This window comes from Dipteris shenzhenensis, chromosome 10, assembly GCF_047967505.1.
Source record: "Dipteris shenzhenensis isolate YYH24624 ecotype China chromosome 10, Dip_SZ_1.0, whole genome shotgun sequence".
Classification (NCBI taxonomy): domain Eukaryota; kingdom Viridiplantae; phylum Streptophyta; class Polypodiopsida; order Gleicheniales; family Dipteridaceae; genus Dipteris; species Dipteris shenzhenensis.
Window position 1 is genome coordinate 56,589,417 of NC_141605.1, and position 15,084 is coordinate 56,604,500.

General features: G+C 54.2%; 1 protein-coding gene across 2 annotated transcripts in view; it reads left to right on the plus strand.

Moving 5' to 3' along the window:
• LOC147898004 (S-adenosyl-L-methionine-dependent methyltransferases superfamily protein) overlaps nucleotides 1-14,335 on the plus strand; it is an 88,314-nt gene extending 73,979 nt beyond the window's left edge. For both annotated transcript variants that reach the window (XM_087380743.1, XM_087380744.1), the window contains exon 7: nucleotides 14,054-14,335. In XM_087380743.1, the coding sequence (XP_087236869.1) occupies nucleotides 14,054-14,166 (113 nt within the window). In that variant the 3' untranslated portion in view covers nucleotides 14,167-14,335. The remainder of the gene's footprint in view (nucleotides 1-14,053) is intronic.
• The last annotated feature ends 749 nt before the right edge of the window (nucleotides 14,336-15,084 follow it).

The window sequence follows — 15,084 nt, forward strand, 5'->3', positions numbered from 1 at the left end:
GTGTTTAATTGTCAGTCAGTGTTTAATTGTCAGTCAGTGTTGGGCGTATGCTTTGATGTTCATGGCTTCGTCAATTATTGTCAGGTATATGCTAGGCAACCTCTATCGCTTCAGGCGGTGAAATGCACGGCAATCAATCGCCAAACAGAGATGCAAACACCAAACATCGCTTCCTCTTCAGTGTTCCAACTGAATCTTTCAGCGAAGGAAGAAGACAGAGGTCTTGCTCAATTTGCCATTTCTGGACGGCATCCAATCTCCAAGGGCATGTTTCCATGTGTGAGAGATGCGACGTCTGGATGAGCAGCGGTGGCTAGAGGAGGAGTGGGCATTAAGGTCACACATGAAAAGTGACAAGGTGCTTTGAAAGTCTTGATTGCTGTGGAAAGTGACAAGGCAAGCAGAGAGAGAGAGGACTAGTGGACAGGAGCAGCGTGCAGAATGCTCAGGCTGCAGGGTACGACTAAGGATAGACCGTTTTGCAAAATGCTCAATCCGCCACCCGATTTCTCAAAGGTGCACTGCCATCCCTGCCTTTTTCATCGTGGGAACTGTTGCGGGGGTTCATCGTGCACACAGGTGTATGCATTTGAGCCCCATGGAAACTGGCCCCAAATGGCACTTAATCAGGTCTTCAATGTTTCAAGAAAAATCTTGAAACAGTGTTTCTAGATGTTTCAACAGATTTGAGGCCCGGGGGTGGGGGTGGGGGTGGGGTGGAGGGGGGGGGGGTGGTAGAGGGCTGAGATGGAGAGAAAGAAAGAAAAGGTTTATCAACTTCTGTGGAAGGCCAAAAAAGTCTATGAGACCAAAGAACTAAAATCAACATGAAATTTCACTCCCCATGGGGGTATTTATACCTCCAACAGATAATTGATGAAACTAGGAACAATAAGGGAAAAAAGACTTCGTGTGTCGGGAGTAATCCCTGCTGTCCTAGCATGTGTTATGTGTAATGTATAATGTATTGATCATGAGTAGCTTGAGCTCCACCTGGGCCAGACTGGAGAGTCTCAATGTCTCTAGAATATGTTCAAGATATGCTTTTGGCATCCTCGATTCCTCTATGTAAGCCTTAAGGTGTACTCATGCAACTTCAAGTGGCATGCGGCATTGATGGTGCCTCGGATGGGGTGGTTGCTCGTAGGGCTTGTGTCTAGTCTCTTGCTAACGTGTAATGTCTGGAATCAAGGTTATGGTCATGGCATCTCTTGACTACTCCTATGAAGAAGTCTTGAATCTTTGGGTATTTGAGATCAGATCTTTCGGTGAGTCACATCAGTTGGATCTGAGTTGGATGGGTAAAAGATAAAGTAGACAAGTTGTGAACCCAAGTAAATTGGGTTCCTCTGAAGTGGGGCCCAGGCTGTCTTAATTGTGGTCAGCTAGAGCAAGAATACCCTTCACCCATTGATGGTTATCTTGTGTATGTGGGTCACCCTTCAACGCTAGGCTTGCTAAAACCCCATCACAAATCTATCGGTAGATGTGGGTGAGACCCACATACTTCCCAACCGCTGCCCTATCCATCTCCTGACAGAAGGCTGAACTTGCTTTTTATCCTCAGGGGAAATAGTGATTTGGAAAATAGGGGGGGACAGGGTGGCTTCCATAAGTGTTCCTCTAGCTAGAAATAGGGGGAGACAGGGTGGCTTCCATAAGAGTTCCTCTAGCTAGACTCAAGCGTCAATATCTGAATCTGCTTTCCTAGATTAAGCATCTCAGACTTACAAATTCAAAACACAACTCCTAAATCTTCTGGCATGTGCAAGATGATGGGGAGAAGAGCAGCACAAGAAAGAAAGAAAGAAAGTTTATTAAAGTCTGCTAAAGATCGATGGGTCTATGAGACTGATAGAAAACTTGATACAATGAGCAAAAGGGTGGAGCTACTACGCGAGCATCCTGACCCATGCTAGAGAAAACTGTGTAGACATAGTCAATGATATCATCATACATGTCACCATAGTATAGACATCCTTGGCATCATCATCCCCATGGAAGATGCAGTTTGACCCAATTCAATACAATACAGTGCATAAAAACGTCAAGATACACCCGATGATGGACTAGGAAAGAAAGAGAGGATGGAACAGGGAAGAAGAGAGGAGTTGAATGAACAAAAGCAAAAAGGAGTAAGGCAGTGAGAGGAGCAAGGGGACGGTATGAGAGAGAAAGAAAGACGGGAAGAAGATAACGGAGAAGGTGGAAGGCCCAAGAGCGCGCTGGAAAGGATGCCTTACTCAGCCTGTACTAATGGCAAAACTTAGCGTAGCAGCAACAAAGGCCAAAGAAACCAGCAAGAGTTTTATGCATTGAGACGATCTGCTTTAGGCAATGTATGGATGCAAGCTTGGGATTTCTCCAGCAGTTTTAGACATGGCTGCAAAAAGCGATAATGCGGAGAGGTCAAGAAGACAATGCAGGATGCCCAGCCCAAGCAGACATTGTGCAGATGAACATCAGGGGCTACTGGGGCTTTAATGAAGGCACCTTTTGTGCATTAAAGGCTATGTTGTAGCACACATTTTAGTCATCAAGGGGTCAATGGTAAGATATCCCACAGGTATCATGGCCACCTTTATGATTATCCAAAAGATAAGTGAAGTAGCATTTTAATTACTATTACCATCTATCTCCAGGTCCATACAAAAAACCTAAATTTCTATGATTGGACTTATTCTAGTCTTACAAAGGTATATCTCCAGGTCCATGATGTGTTCCATGTATCATTGTTGAAACCACACATGTCAGAAGGTACAGGTATATCTAGAGTCACTGATGGTGGCTGAGGAGGGACATATTGTCTACATCTCCAAGCAGATCATGAGGTCGAGTGATTGGATCCTTCGGAACAACATATGTACAAAATACCTTATCAAATCCCTTGTTTATGGGTGAACCTTGGGATTGGCATTTTACAGATACATGCTTTAAGGATTGTTTGGGCTTCTAGGAGGTTCAATTTTCTACATCTTCATTACTTTTTTCTGCTTAAAGACTCTACTTTTCATATGTGCTTGTTAAAAACAAAAAACCAAAAAAAGAACTTTCTACCAATGCTTGGAAATAAAACCATACAAGTTGGCCGTCCGGATGATGCCGACCGGGAATAAACCCTTAAGCCTGGTGAAGGGTAGCTTGCCTCCCGAGAACCCAGCTCACTGCCTAGGTATCTCAGGGACAGGGGCTATCAACCTAGGGGGGGGGGGGGGTGCTAGATAACCAGCAAATCCCTCACATTGTGCGAATGTAAAAACCCCTGCAGGCCATGCCTTGTAGAAATGCTCCCACCTTTCAGTGGTCGCTCTAGAGTCGGATGTCCCATGCTCCCAGATGGCGCGCAGAGTGTAGATGATATCCTTCCTAATAGCAACCAAAGTGGCTGCCCGTGGAACTTGATGACCTCCCATCAATAGGCTGCAACGCACAACCCAAATGTTTCACGCCATGATGCTGGCCGCTGTCTCCCATACACCATCCTCAGGAGCCATGGGAGGATGGTGTTGGGAAGGAGTCGTCGCCTCATGCAGCTCTATATGATGAATGTTATGTCTGTGTGTGAACGGTGTCTCTAGCTGTCTACTCACGCTCATCGGGACCACTGATGGAACTTGGTCCTAGGCTGCCTCTGTGGCTAAGAGGACCGAGGGAGTCTCCATCTCTGATTGGAAGAACTGCCGTTATTAGAAGTCCGTGGCTCAAGGATCCCTGTGGGTCCGAGTGCATTTGTCCATGCTCATCCCTTTGGAGCTAGGTCCTTGCTGATTGAGGCCATGCGCTCTGAAAAAACTACCTTGTCATCCTATCCCCTGTTGGACCCACCTGGCGCGATCGGAATGGTACTAGAACGTTGCTCGTCAAACCTCCGTGACCAGGAGCTCCAGCCTCGCACTCTCGTATCAATTGCTAAGCCGCTGAGAGCTCGAATCTTGCTTTCAGAGTCTCTCGATGGAAGATAGGTCCCGTCGCAAGGCTCTCTCTCGTTGCTGAAGAACATGTCTCCATTTGAGGGCTTGTCGGTGCTGCTCCTCTGAATTGCATCAGCCACCCAGGCGGCTGATCCCTTACTAGGCCCTCCTTTTGGCTGCTGCCAGGTATTTGTAATTGCTGCTGCACCTCCTCGTCTTGGAGGAGCTCATCTAGGATGCGAACTCCCTTTTGGGGGAGACCTCTACAGGGCTGATCAATGTGTAGCACTGCATGGGAGTGATCCGCTAAGGTGGTGCGTGCCGAAATCCCTGTAGAGCCCCTTCTATTTAGCGCCTAGTCCCCAACATAGAATTGGTCCAGGCGCTCTAGCAGCCCATTGTGTCTCCTCTATCTGAAGGAAAAGAGGAGGCTGCCTGGAATCCTAGTGAACCCCTAACCTGTCGGCACATTGCTGAAGTGTCCAGTAGGTCGGATGCATGATCTCCACCTCTTGGGGTAGAGAGATCACTGCTATTGCCAAGCCCTCTCCCGGCCGCGATGCGAAAAAGCCTAGCTGATTTTTTTTTTTTCCGAAAAAACAGTGCTAATTATATTACTTTGAGAACAGGATACAAGGGGTCAGCTTATAGCTGACGGCTGCGGTCACAAATCGGACACAGCCCTAAAAGGTAGCAAAATAGAAAACCATCCTCTCACGGAGGGAGAAAACGAGTATGAACGAACAGCCATCGGGGTGGTGAGTAGTGCCACCGAAGGCCCTGCGTAGTCTGCTCGAAGAAGAGGCCCTGTGTGTCCCAAGTCCGGAGGAAGCGTCTCCGCTTCTCCTGACCGGCCCGGGAGTCTCCCTGAATCTGGTCCCACTGGCCTCTGAGGGTATGGATAATCTCACTCCAAATCTCCGCCATGATCTGGGCAGTCGATAAGGAGGTGCCACCGAGGATCTGCGCGCAGCGCGAGGTCCAGATGTGCCACCCTGTAATGCTGCTAATAATCTCCCATACTGGCTGCCTCTCCCGGACTCCTGTGTCAGCCTCTGCTAGGTGCTGTGGGATACCCTCGAGCGGTCCCCACGTGCCCTGTGTCACAAGGAAAGTGGGGTCCTGCTGACATGCCTCAAAAAAGTGATGAAGACCAGGTGCGGTGCTGCACCAACAGAACGCGCCCCAAGTGATCAATCCTAGCTCTGGTGCTGCGCGAGTAAAAATCCCAAAAGTCCACCTCCACACTTCCTGGGCGCGAGTGCAGCTCCACAGGCAGTGCTTTGGTGTCTCCTCATCTGCATGGCAAATCTGGCAACATCCGTCCTGGCCTATCTGCCTCAGCCAGCTCCCCACTGGAAGACCTTTGTGGGCAAGAAGCCACAGGAAGTATGAGATCTTCCGTGGCCGCCAACTCTCCCACAAGGCCTTCCAGAATGCCTGTAAAAAGAACCTGGAAAGACCCTGTGCGTACCAGCTGGGTCGCTGGGTGGGGGGGCGGCTCTGCATCCTCCCGAGAACTCGCCTGCCCAAAGTCGTACTGTAGGCGAAGAAAGAGGTCGGCCCCTGACCTGTCACAATCTCTGGCCACCACCACTCTCCTGGATCCCAATCAAGCTCTGCCAAGGCCCGCCCCTCCCAAAGCCAAAGACGCCAGAGCTGCACCTGGTCCTGCTCGATGCTAGGGTCGGTATGCCAGACCTTCCCCAAGAGGCCTACGACCCGAACCCTCTGCCACGCGAGTAGGGGGTCGATGAGCGCACCCTCTGTCCTGAGTCGTCCCTCCCCAGAAACCGCGAAGAAGGAAATAGAAGAGTCATCCAAACGTCCTGCGACCACCAGTGGAATGCCACGGGGGGTGAACTGTCCCAGCCATCGGGTGTCACCAGGCATGATGATCTGGGGCTCAGGTGGGGCCAACCAAGCCGCTGGGATCGCTCCGTCGATCTCCATGCGTCTCGCCTGGGCTCCACGTGCACCTCCAGCTGCGTCTGCAAGATCTGTCATCTCTAGATGTCTGTACGTATCCCTCCAGACACGCAGGGATCGGGCTGGGCCCCTCATCCAACCGTCCCACCTGATATGTGATCTCTCCCCCAACTGAAGGCCCTCGGCATCTCTGACCTGACTGTTCCAGATAAGCGGCTGGCGATCGATCTCCTCCTGACAGCTGGGAGGGGACTGAATGAGACTGAGACGGAGCCGCCTCCAGACCATGAGGAGGCTACGAACTAGAGGGGAACGGGGCTGAGTGAGCGGGGCGGAGGTGAAGATCCACCTGAAGGACGGTAGCCAATCTCCACCTCGGCGCGAGACACAAGAGCCGACTCCCTGCTGAAGTAGCATCTTCCACGTCTGCCCCCCTGGGGTCAAACCGCGAATGACAAGCTTGCCTAACAAGGCCTGACTCTGAAGCTCTGGATCAATGACCCCCAGGCCACCCTCAGCCTGCGGAAGAATGACTGTCTGCCACGCAACCCTGGCTCTGATATCTCTATGACCATCCTCCCCAGACCAAAGGAAGTTCCGAACCAACCTCCTGAGCTGTGCCACGCTGGATCTCGAGAAGCACCAGCAGGAAGCCACATACCAAGCCGTGGCTAGGAGGACCTGGTTGACTACCAAGGCACGACCTGCAAGAGAGAGCTTAGCAGTGCTCCAGAAAGCCAGCTTCCGTCGGATGGAATCTAGCACCGGGAGAAACTGCTGAGCTGGTGTGATGTCTAGGCCAACCTGGAAGCCAAGGTATCTAGCTGTCTGTCCACGTGGAATCCATCTGAAGCCCAAAAATCGCCCCCACTGAGAACACGCCCCAGGGTCTGTGAGAAAACCAACGGATTTGTTCCAATTGATTTTCGCCCCAGCGGCCGAGCAGAAAACCTCCAGGGCCATCCGCACCCTCTCTAGCATCCGCTCGTCGTCCTGGACATAAAGGGCTGTATCATCTGCGTACTCCGAGTCCAAGAGCTCCGTGTCCTCCCGGAGTGGAAGGCGAATACCCCTGAGCCTTGTGGACCTCGCCCGAAGGTAGTAAGTCATGGCCTCGGCGAAGAAGAGAAACAAGTAAGGAGCCAGGGGGCAGCCCTGACGTACTGATCTCTCCAAGCTAAAGCGCTCGCCCAACCTGCCTCCAATGATGACTCTGCTAGACGCTGTCCTGTACAAAGCTGAGATACCCTGAATCCAACCTGCCGGGAAACCTAGCCGCTCCAGAGTCCCCTCCAAAAAGGACCAATCCACGCGATCGTAGGCCTTCTCGAAATCGAGAAGTAGAATGGCAAGGTGTGATCCGCTGTGCTGAGCCCACTCCGCCGCCTCTGAAAAGGTGAAGACGTTATCCAGGATACTGCGATCCTGGACAAAGCCTGTCTGAGTGTCATGGACGAGGTCTGAAAGTAGAGGCCGAACTCTGGCACTGATCATCTTGGCGAGGATTTTGTAGGCAGAGGTAAGGAGAGTGATCGGACGCCACTGGCGAATCTCCTGTCTATCTCCTCCCTTCGGGATGAGGCAAATCAGTCCCGAGGAGAGGCTCTCTGGCATCCGACCGCTGCTGAAAATCCCCTGCAGAGCTGCAAGGAGGGGCTGATGGATCTGGTCCCAGAAGGAGGTGAAGAAAGCTCGGGATAGCCCATCCTCACCTGGGCACTTCTGACCATCAATAGCCATCAAGGCCTCCAACATCTCATCCGAGGTGAAAGGCGCCAACAACGTCGCCTGCATGCTAGGCTGGACCAGGGATGGAATGTGCCTCCACACCTCCTCACGGGCACGACTGGCACGAGGGGCAAGCGGCTCCTGCTGGAAGAGGGTCCTGTAAAAGTCCGTGGCCAACCCCAGGACCTCCCCTGGATCCGTAACGATGTGACCCTCCGCTGTCCTGAGACTCCGAAGCTGATCACCTGCAGCTCTCTGGCCATGCGTCCTAAAGAACTCCCTGCACATCCGGTCACCCTTTCGGGCCCAAAAGGAGCGAGAGGCGTGAAAGGAAAACTCGGAATGACGCTGGAATGTCTCCTCCAGGAGGGCTCTGGCTCGAAGGGCCTGGATCCGCAGCTCCTCCGAACCCGGGGAAGCCTGCTGGAGTCGCTGAATGGAGGCGAGGTCCCTCCGAAGAGCTCTCTCTCTGCCCCACCAATCCTGTCGAACCTGTAAAGCTGCGAGCTGGCAGATCTGGCTAGACTCCTGCAGAGCCTGTGCGACTGAGTCTACCAGATCCACGCCCTCCCCCCAATCTCTGTCCCAAAGACTGCATATGCTGCTGCGCACGTCCACCCTCGAGAAGATGGAGTCGGGAATCCTGCATGATCGGGAGGGGAGGGTCTGGGCTGCCGAATCTAAGGAAAGGAGCACAGGCGCATGATCGGAGAGTGTCGTCCCTGGAACTATACCCGCCTGGCCGCCTCTGCTGATGGCCCAGTCACTGACATAAAATCTATCAAGCCTCTCCAGGAGTCTGCCTCCTTCCCTGCGGAAGCCCCAAGAGAAGTCCAGGCTCCCGTGCCAACGCCGGAAGGACGGGTCTCTCCAACTGTCCCTCCCTCCCGTCTCGAAGATGAAAGAGTCCCAAGCTGACTGCTCTGCCTGGGCCATACCTGTGAACTCCGGGCCTCTGCCCTGCTGGTCCTCCAGGGTCTCCAGGTTGTTGAAGTCTCCTCCAACAATCCAGGAATCCATGTCTGGAAGAATCCCTGTAAGTGTCCTCCAGAAGGTGGCTCTGCAACGGAGGTCTGTGGGGGCATAAATGTTGAGGATGCCTATTTTGGATCCCTCCAAGTCCAGGCCTACCCAAAGGGCTCGGCCAGGAATCAACGTGCCGTGACCAAAAACTCCCTGGGCTAACTGCTCGCACACGGAAGTACAGACACCCCCACTCCTCCCCTGAGCGCCGATCGAGGGCTCCCAATAAGTGTAGGACCGTCCAGGGAGAATCTTCCCGCAGCTACGGGAATGAGCCACAGAAAGCTTGTGCTCCTGGAGCAGAAGTACATCCAAACGACCAATCACTGCAGGCTGAAGTTCCTGCCGCAAAATGAGCTTCCTGGGACCACGGGTGCCAGAGGAGTGAAACCCGTTCACATTCCAGGATACGAGGTGTAAGCTCATGGAGAGGGAAGGGGGGCTGCGAACAACTCTCTGCTCGCGGTCGAAGTCGAAGAAGAACCAGACGTATCGGAATGGAGGCGCTGCCGCTTATGAGAAGGTTTGGAGGGGGAGACGGGGTCGTCCTGCCCGTTCTTCAACACCTTCAGCAAAGGCGAGAGGCCTTTGGTGCCATGAGCAAATGCTTTCTCGAGCCAGCTCGAGATCTCTGAAGAGGTCATCCCGTAGAAGGTTCGGAGTTTCTGTTGGGACCAAGCTCTGACATCCTGGGGGAGAGGCCATGACAGGGGAGGTCGGAGGATCACTATCAGTCGGAAGCGTTTGGCGGCGCAACGCCACCGCAAGCGCACGTCGCCCTCGGACCACTGAGTCTCGAGGAGCTGCCCACCGGACGGGCCTATCCAGGAACACACCTGGGCGTGCGTCTGCTCTCTGAGAGCCTCCCAAACCGAGTCGTCTGTCCAGGTCTCGGTGCCATCACTGAGGAACGTGAAAGCGAAGCTAGGGCCATCCCTGGGAGCCAAGGCACCAATCCTCCCATCCGCCCCTTTGCGGAGCAGGAAAATACTGATGTCGAGACAAGCCGGGAAGGTCCCAAGGTCGGCCACATCCAGGTAGTCCCAGGGGCCAGATCTGTAGAAGTCTCGCGGAAGCTCTCTCTCATGGAGCTGAGACCCAACTGAGTCTACCACTGAGGGGCTAGCGGGAAGGGAAGCCTGCTCCACTGGTGGTGTAGACTCCGGGTGTCCTGCCAGCGAGGGGGGAGGGGGAGGAGGCTGAGGGATAGGCAGCTCTGACTCCACGGAGGCGACTGGCGGAGGAGGTGGAGGAGGTGGAGCGGGGGCTGCACACGGCTGGGAAGCCGGTGGTGCAGCTAACTCTGAGGGAGAGGCGAGGGGGACCAGGGGGGGGGGGGGATGGGGGTGCAGCTGGAGCTGGGGCTGAGAGGGAGGAAGAGAAGACTGAGGAAGAGGAGGCGGGGGCTGAAACTGCGGGTCGGGCGACGGGGGGGGGGGGGAGACTGGGGAGGGGGCTGGGGCGGGGAGGAAAAGGGCGGGGGAACGGGAGAGAGGGGGAACTGAGGCTGTGGAGGGCGGGCTGCCGTCGAAGAAGAAGCTCTCCCAGACCCCTGGGGCGGCTGCCTGACAGGTCTCTGGGGTGCTGCTGCAGGAAGGGTAACCTCTGCCTCCTTGCCTTTATCCGAAGTCTTCTTGTTCTTTCCCCTTTTCCTTTTAACCTCGGTCCAACCGCCCACTACCTCTGGACCCGACTCCTGCTGTCTCGGCTCCTCCTGACGTGGCTGTCCAGGGGGTGGGGGTGGGGGCGGAGGGGTCGGGGGCGGGGGAGGTCGAGACGAGCTGGCGAAACGTGGACAAGCAGCCGCCAAGTGCCCAAAGCCGTGGCACCGCAGGCACTGACCTGGCTGTCCGGTGACTATCATGCTCTGGGTGATACTGCCGGCACCTGTCACAATCTCGATCACAGCAGGGAGAGTCGCAGGATCCGCCACCGCCACTCGGACTCGGGGGGCTCCTGCCGTGGTCACCGCGTCGGCAAAGGTGTCGTGCATAACCCAGCCAAAATGGGAGCCCAAGTCCCTGACAATCGGGCGCAACTCTGCAGCAAGCCCTGGAAAAACAAGTGTCACTGGGTGTCGAGGTATGCGGAACCGAGCATCGAACTCCGCTGCGCTGAATCCACGGTACCACGGGACTATCATGATAATCTTCCCATCCACCGAGGTGGGGGAACTGGCAATCAGGTTGCTCGCAGCTTTCTCAGTGGAGAGTTTGAGCCAGAAGATGCCCCTTCCCATAAGGGCCACCTCCTCAATATGGCCATCCTCTAGCAGGAGAGTGGACTGGAGCCAGTCCCTGATGGCTAACCTGGAGGGGGAGTGACCAATGACTCTACCGTAAACAGAGGTACGCGCAAAGTCAATGGCAACCTCCTGAACACGAGATGACTGTCGCTCTGTCAGGATAACGCGGTAGGCATCTGGAGAGGGAGGGTCCGACTGGGCCTCCGGATCCGGGCAGGGGGCCGCCATACCGCCAAGACTAACTGCAAGCTTCCGATGGGGAGTATGAACAGGCTGCCACCCCAAAAAGGGGGGACGAAGCGGGAGGTGGAGCCTGGGGGTGAGGCGGGCGAGGCGGGGTGAGGGGGCGGGGGGGGTTGGAGCGGAGGGCGGGGTGAAGGGATCGGGGTGCGGGGAAAAACGGGGGGGCGCGGGGGGGCGGGGGGGGGTGGCGGGGGCGGAGAGGTAAAGCGGGGGGCGGGGAGAGCGGAATGGAGGCGGGGGGGCGGGTGAGGTGAGAGGGGACGGCGGGTGAGGCAGAGCGGGGGAGGGAGGGGGTGAGGCGAAGCGAGGGGGGGGGAGGGGTGAAGCGAGGTGGGGCGGAGGGGGGCGGAGTGGATGAGAGCGGAGGGGGGGTGAGAGGGCGGCTGAGACGAGGGGAAGGGGGGGGGTGGAGGCGTAAGGAGGGGGCGGCGAGGGTGAGGTGAGAAGGAGCGGGGGAGAAGGGGGGAGTAGAGGCGAAGGGAGGGGGCGGCGGGGGTGAGGGGAGATGGAGCGGCGCGGCGGGGCGGGGCGGGAGAACAGTGAGGGGGGCGGGTTGGAGCGGAGCGGCGGGCGAGAGAGAACAGCGAGGGGGGGGGGCGAGAGCGAGGCGAGGCGAGGGGAGGGGCGCAGCGAGGTGGCCGGCGGGTGAGGGGGAGGGGGGGCGGGGGGCGAGGGCGGAGGGGGAGGGAAGGGAGCGGAGGTGGTCGCGGCGGGGGGAGGAGCTAAGGGGAGGTAGAGCGAGCGGCGGTAGGGAGGGGAAGCTCACAGGAGCACACGAACTTGAAGCTCAAAAAGTTCGTCTCCAAAAAAAAAAGAAAAAGCGTAGCTGATAAGTGGTAGAGTCCCCTGTTGGAGATATCATAGTCAAAGAGTGTGTTGGTGTGAAGTGTTAGTGTGTAGTACTAGGTGATCTAGTAATAGTTTATGTGTGTGAGTGCCACGTGTCATCATGGGACTTATCCCATATGCACTAGGTGCTAGAGTGTGAGTGAGTAGCCTACATAAGGCTTGTACTTCACTTGTCTTGTCATACTTGATGGATGAATGAAATCCTTCTTCATGTTTTCATTGGAGCATTATTTTCTCACACCCTAACTCTCTCTCTCTCTCTCTCTCTCTCTCTCTCTTTCTCTCTCTCTCCTTCCACCATGTTTCTAACATGGTATCAGAGCCACCTTTCTTAGCTGCCACGTCAGAGCCTACTTCACTAGGTCAAAGAAAGTCTTTTGTCCTTTGGCATCTAAGGGCACGCTGAGGGGGCGCTCCTTGGTTGCACATCTTGCGCTTGGGAAGCAGCCTTGCTCTCTGCTTGCAACTTCTCCTTCGCCTTTGCCTTCCTTCTGTGATTCCGTTCACCTTACTTTCTTCACTTTTTCTTTTTCTTCCCAGCTTTGGTCCACTTTCCTTCGGATGGGGTCTGTGACTCATGCTGCTGACACTGGTGCTGCTGGCTATAAGCTTGTTGAGGTCTCACTACCTGTGTCACACTCTGCGGTCTTTGGTGCATTTGCTAGGCATCGAAGGCATCTAGCTCGGAAGCCATGAGATCTCTATCCTCTGGCGTAGCCCCCTCTGTCTAGTGTTTCGAGGTAGATCTCCTTTGGGAGCGACTTTGGGCACTCCACCACTAGCTGGAGTCTGGGGACCCCGTCATCCGTCACAATTGCCGCGTTGCTGTGTCCGGTGGGGACTCCCAACACCGTGCCAAAAGCTTGACCAATGGATGGGAGAATGGATCTGTACTCTCTCGGGGGCCTTGGGAAGTGGAGCGTCACTAGAAAGCGTGGTGCCCGTTGTGTCGTGTCCATATCCTCCACCATAAGACCATTTTATGAAGTGAAAAGATATACCAAGTACTGGCCGAGGAAGATTAGACTCTACTCCACAAGGGTCAAGGGAGTCTCCGGTGAGCGCAGCTATAGGAGAAAGACTCCCCTACCATAGATGGCGACCTCTTGGATATGTATTATGGTCACCCTCTAGTGCTAAGCTCGCATGGAGCTAGTCATGAACCTCTCACCTTGTAGGAGTAAGGCCCATGGTCCTGCCTACCACTGCTTTGTCTTGCAGTGATTGGACTGCTTTTTCAACCTGTTGTTTATCCTTCGGCGGAGAGAGAAGGATCTTGCCCGTAGTGGGATTCGAGGGTGCTGCCATGAGAGCCCCTTTGGCCAGACCGAGGCCACCACCAAGAACCTTCTGCTCCAAGATAATGCAAAGAACCACCTGCTGCGGAGTGAAAAAAGAAGAGAAAAAAGGGGAAAAGCGATTGTGGCCCCTGAGAACAAACGAACACCTGCTAAGGCTTCTTTGAGCACTGGAAGGCCTTGTGGACGAGCTTCTAAATCACAAAGAAACCTTCTAGGAGGGAGTGAGCAGCCCGAGATTGGGTTCATGACCGCTTTGCAAGGGAAGGCAGCCTGGAGGCCGCCCTTGCCTGAGAGGCCTCCCACCAGTTCGGGCTGGTGAAGGTGAGGCGCAAGCCCGAGGGCCCAGGTGCTCTTGGCACCCAGCCAGCCACAATGGCTGTGCGAGTAGCCACACTGCTAGGCGTGCCTTTGGCGCAGCAGTGCGCTGCGCTAGCAGCCCCCTAGGGGCTCACAGCCACCAGGCGCAAGCAGCCCTAGAGGCCGCGTGAACAGCCGCGGGGTGGAGCGGGGAGGGAAGGCGCCCCTAAGGCCGCACGAGCCGCTGTAGGGGGGAGCAAGAAGGGGAGGTAGAAGAAGATGCTGGAGGAGGCGTGAAGGAAGCAGAAGGGGTTCGGAGGGGAGAGGCAGAGGGCTGGAGGGGAGGTGAGGAAGGGGCAGCAGGGGGAGGAGGGAGCTAGCAGCTCGGCGGCCACAGATCCTTAACTGAAACTGTGTATATGTGCTTGTTGAGATCTTTTATACCTTACTAGAAACAGTTGCTCCATTGGCTTTCCTCTGTCCCCTTCCTAATATTTACACGATCATGTTCTCTGTGTTTGTTGCAGTGGATTCTGAAGGTCCATATGGCCAACGAACAGCAATACTGTGCATTAAGGAGCTACAAACTCCAATAAAATATCCACGGAAAGCTGGTACCCTCCAGAAGCAACCCCTCTAATGCCCACTGAAATGCAATGTATTGATAAGCATCGATGCTATGCCATTGCTACACTATTCTAGCTGTTCCTCTCATGAAGCAATCTCAAGGCTAGCTCGTTTGATTAACACAACAGCTCTAGCTTTGATCATATTAATGTAGATTCTGGATATCACCAAGATTAGTACATTCTTCGTGCAATGATTACTCACGGTTTGGATGTTTTAGTGAACTTTTGATCTCTATTATGGAAGATGATATTCTTGGCAAACTCTTTACTCACTTTAAGAAAACACTGAGTGACAAAGACATTGATGGAGCGCTAAGGACATTTCTGAACTCACCATTTCAGTCAACATACCTTAACTAAAAGCCATTTTTGGAGTGATCATCTCAGATTCACCCATTTTGTTTTGGAGCAATGGAAATGCAGAATGGGGTGCTTGAAAGATCCTCATATGCCTACAGGGGTATGAAGTAGGTCAGCCCATAGCGTTTTTAGAGTCATGAAGTCCCTGTGGATGTGGATTTCTGTGTATGCCGAGTGTTTGTTGGACAGTATAGGATTTGTTTCCGTTATTGAGGCCTTATAGTGGAGAATCCAGTCTATGTAAGCATGCTCCATATTTCCAAACTGAGGGACCCAATCATCTCCTAATAAGTTATTCCAAAATTCTTGGTGTTAAGTGCTTGTAACTATACAAGTGAGTTGTAACTTTCTTCCCCATCAACTATACCAACTCTCCCTTACTATCAGGAAATCAGGGTGGACCATGGTGCTTCTTAAACTAGCAAATGCATGTCCTTGATATGGGAGAGCTTGCACCTTGTATGGGTAGTTTCCTAGTCTTGTATGGTGATGAAGTGAAAGCAGAATTCGCTAAGATGATGTGAGAGGTCTATCAACCAAGGGGAATTCAAACATGCATTCTAGGACAA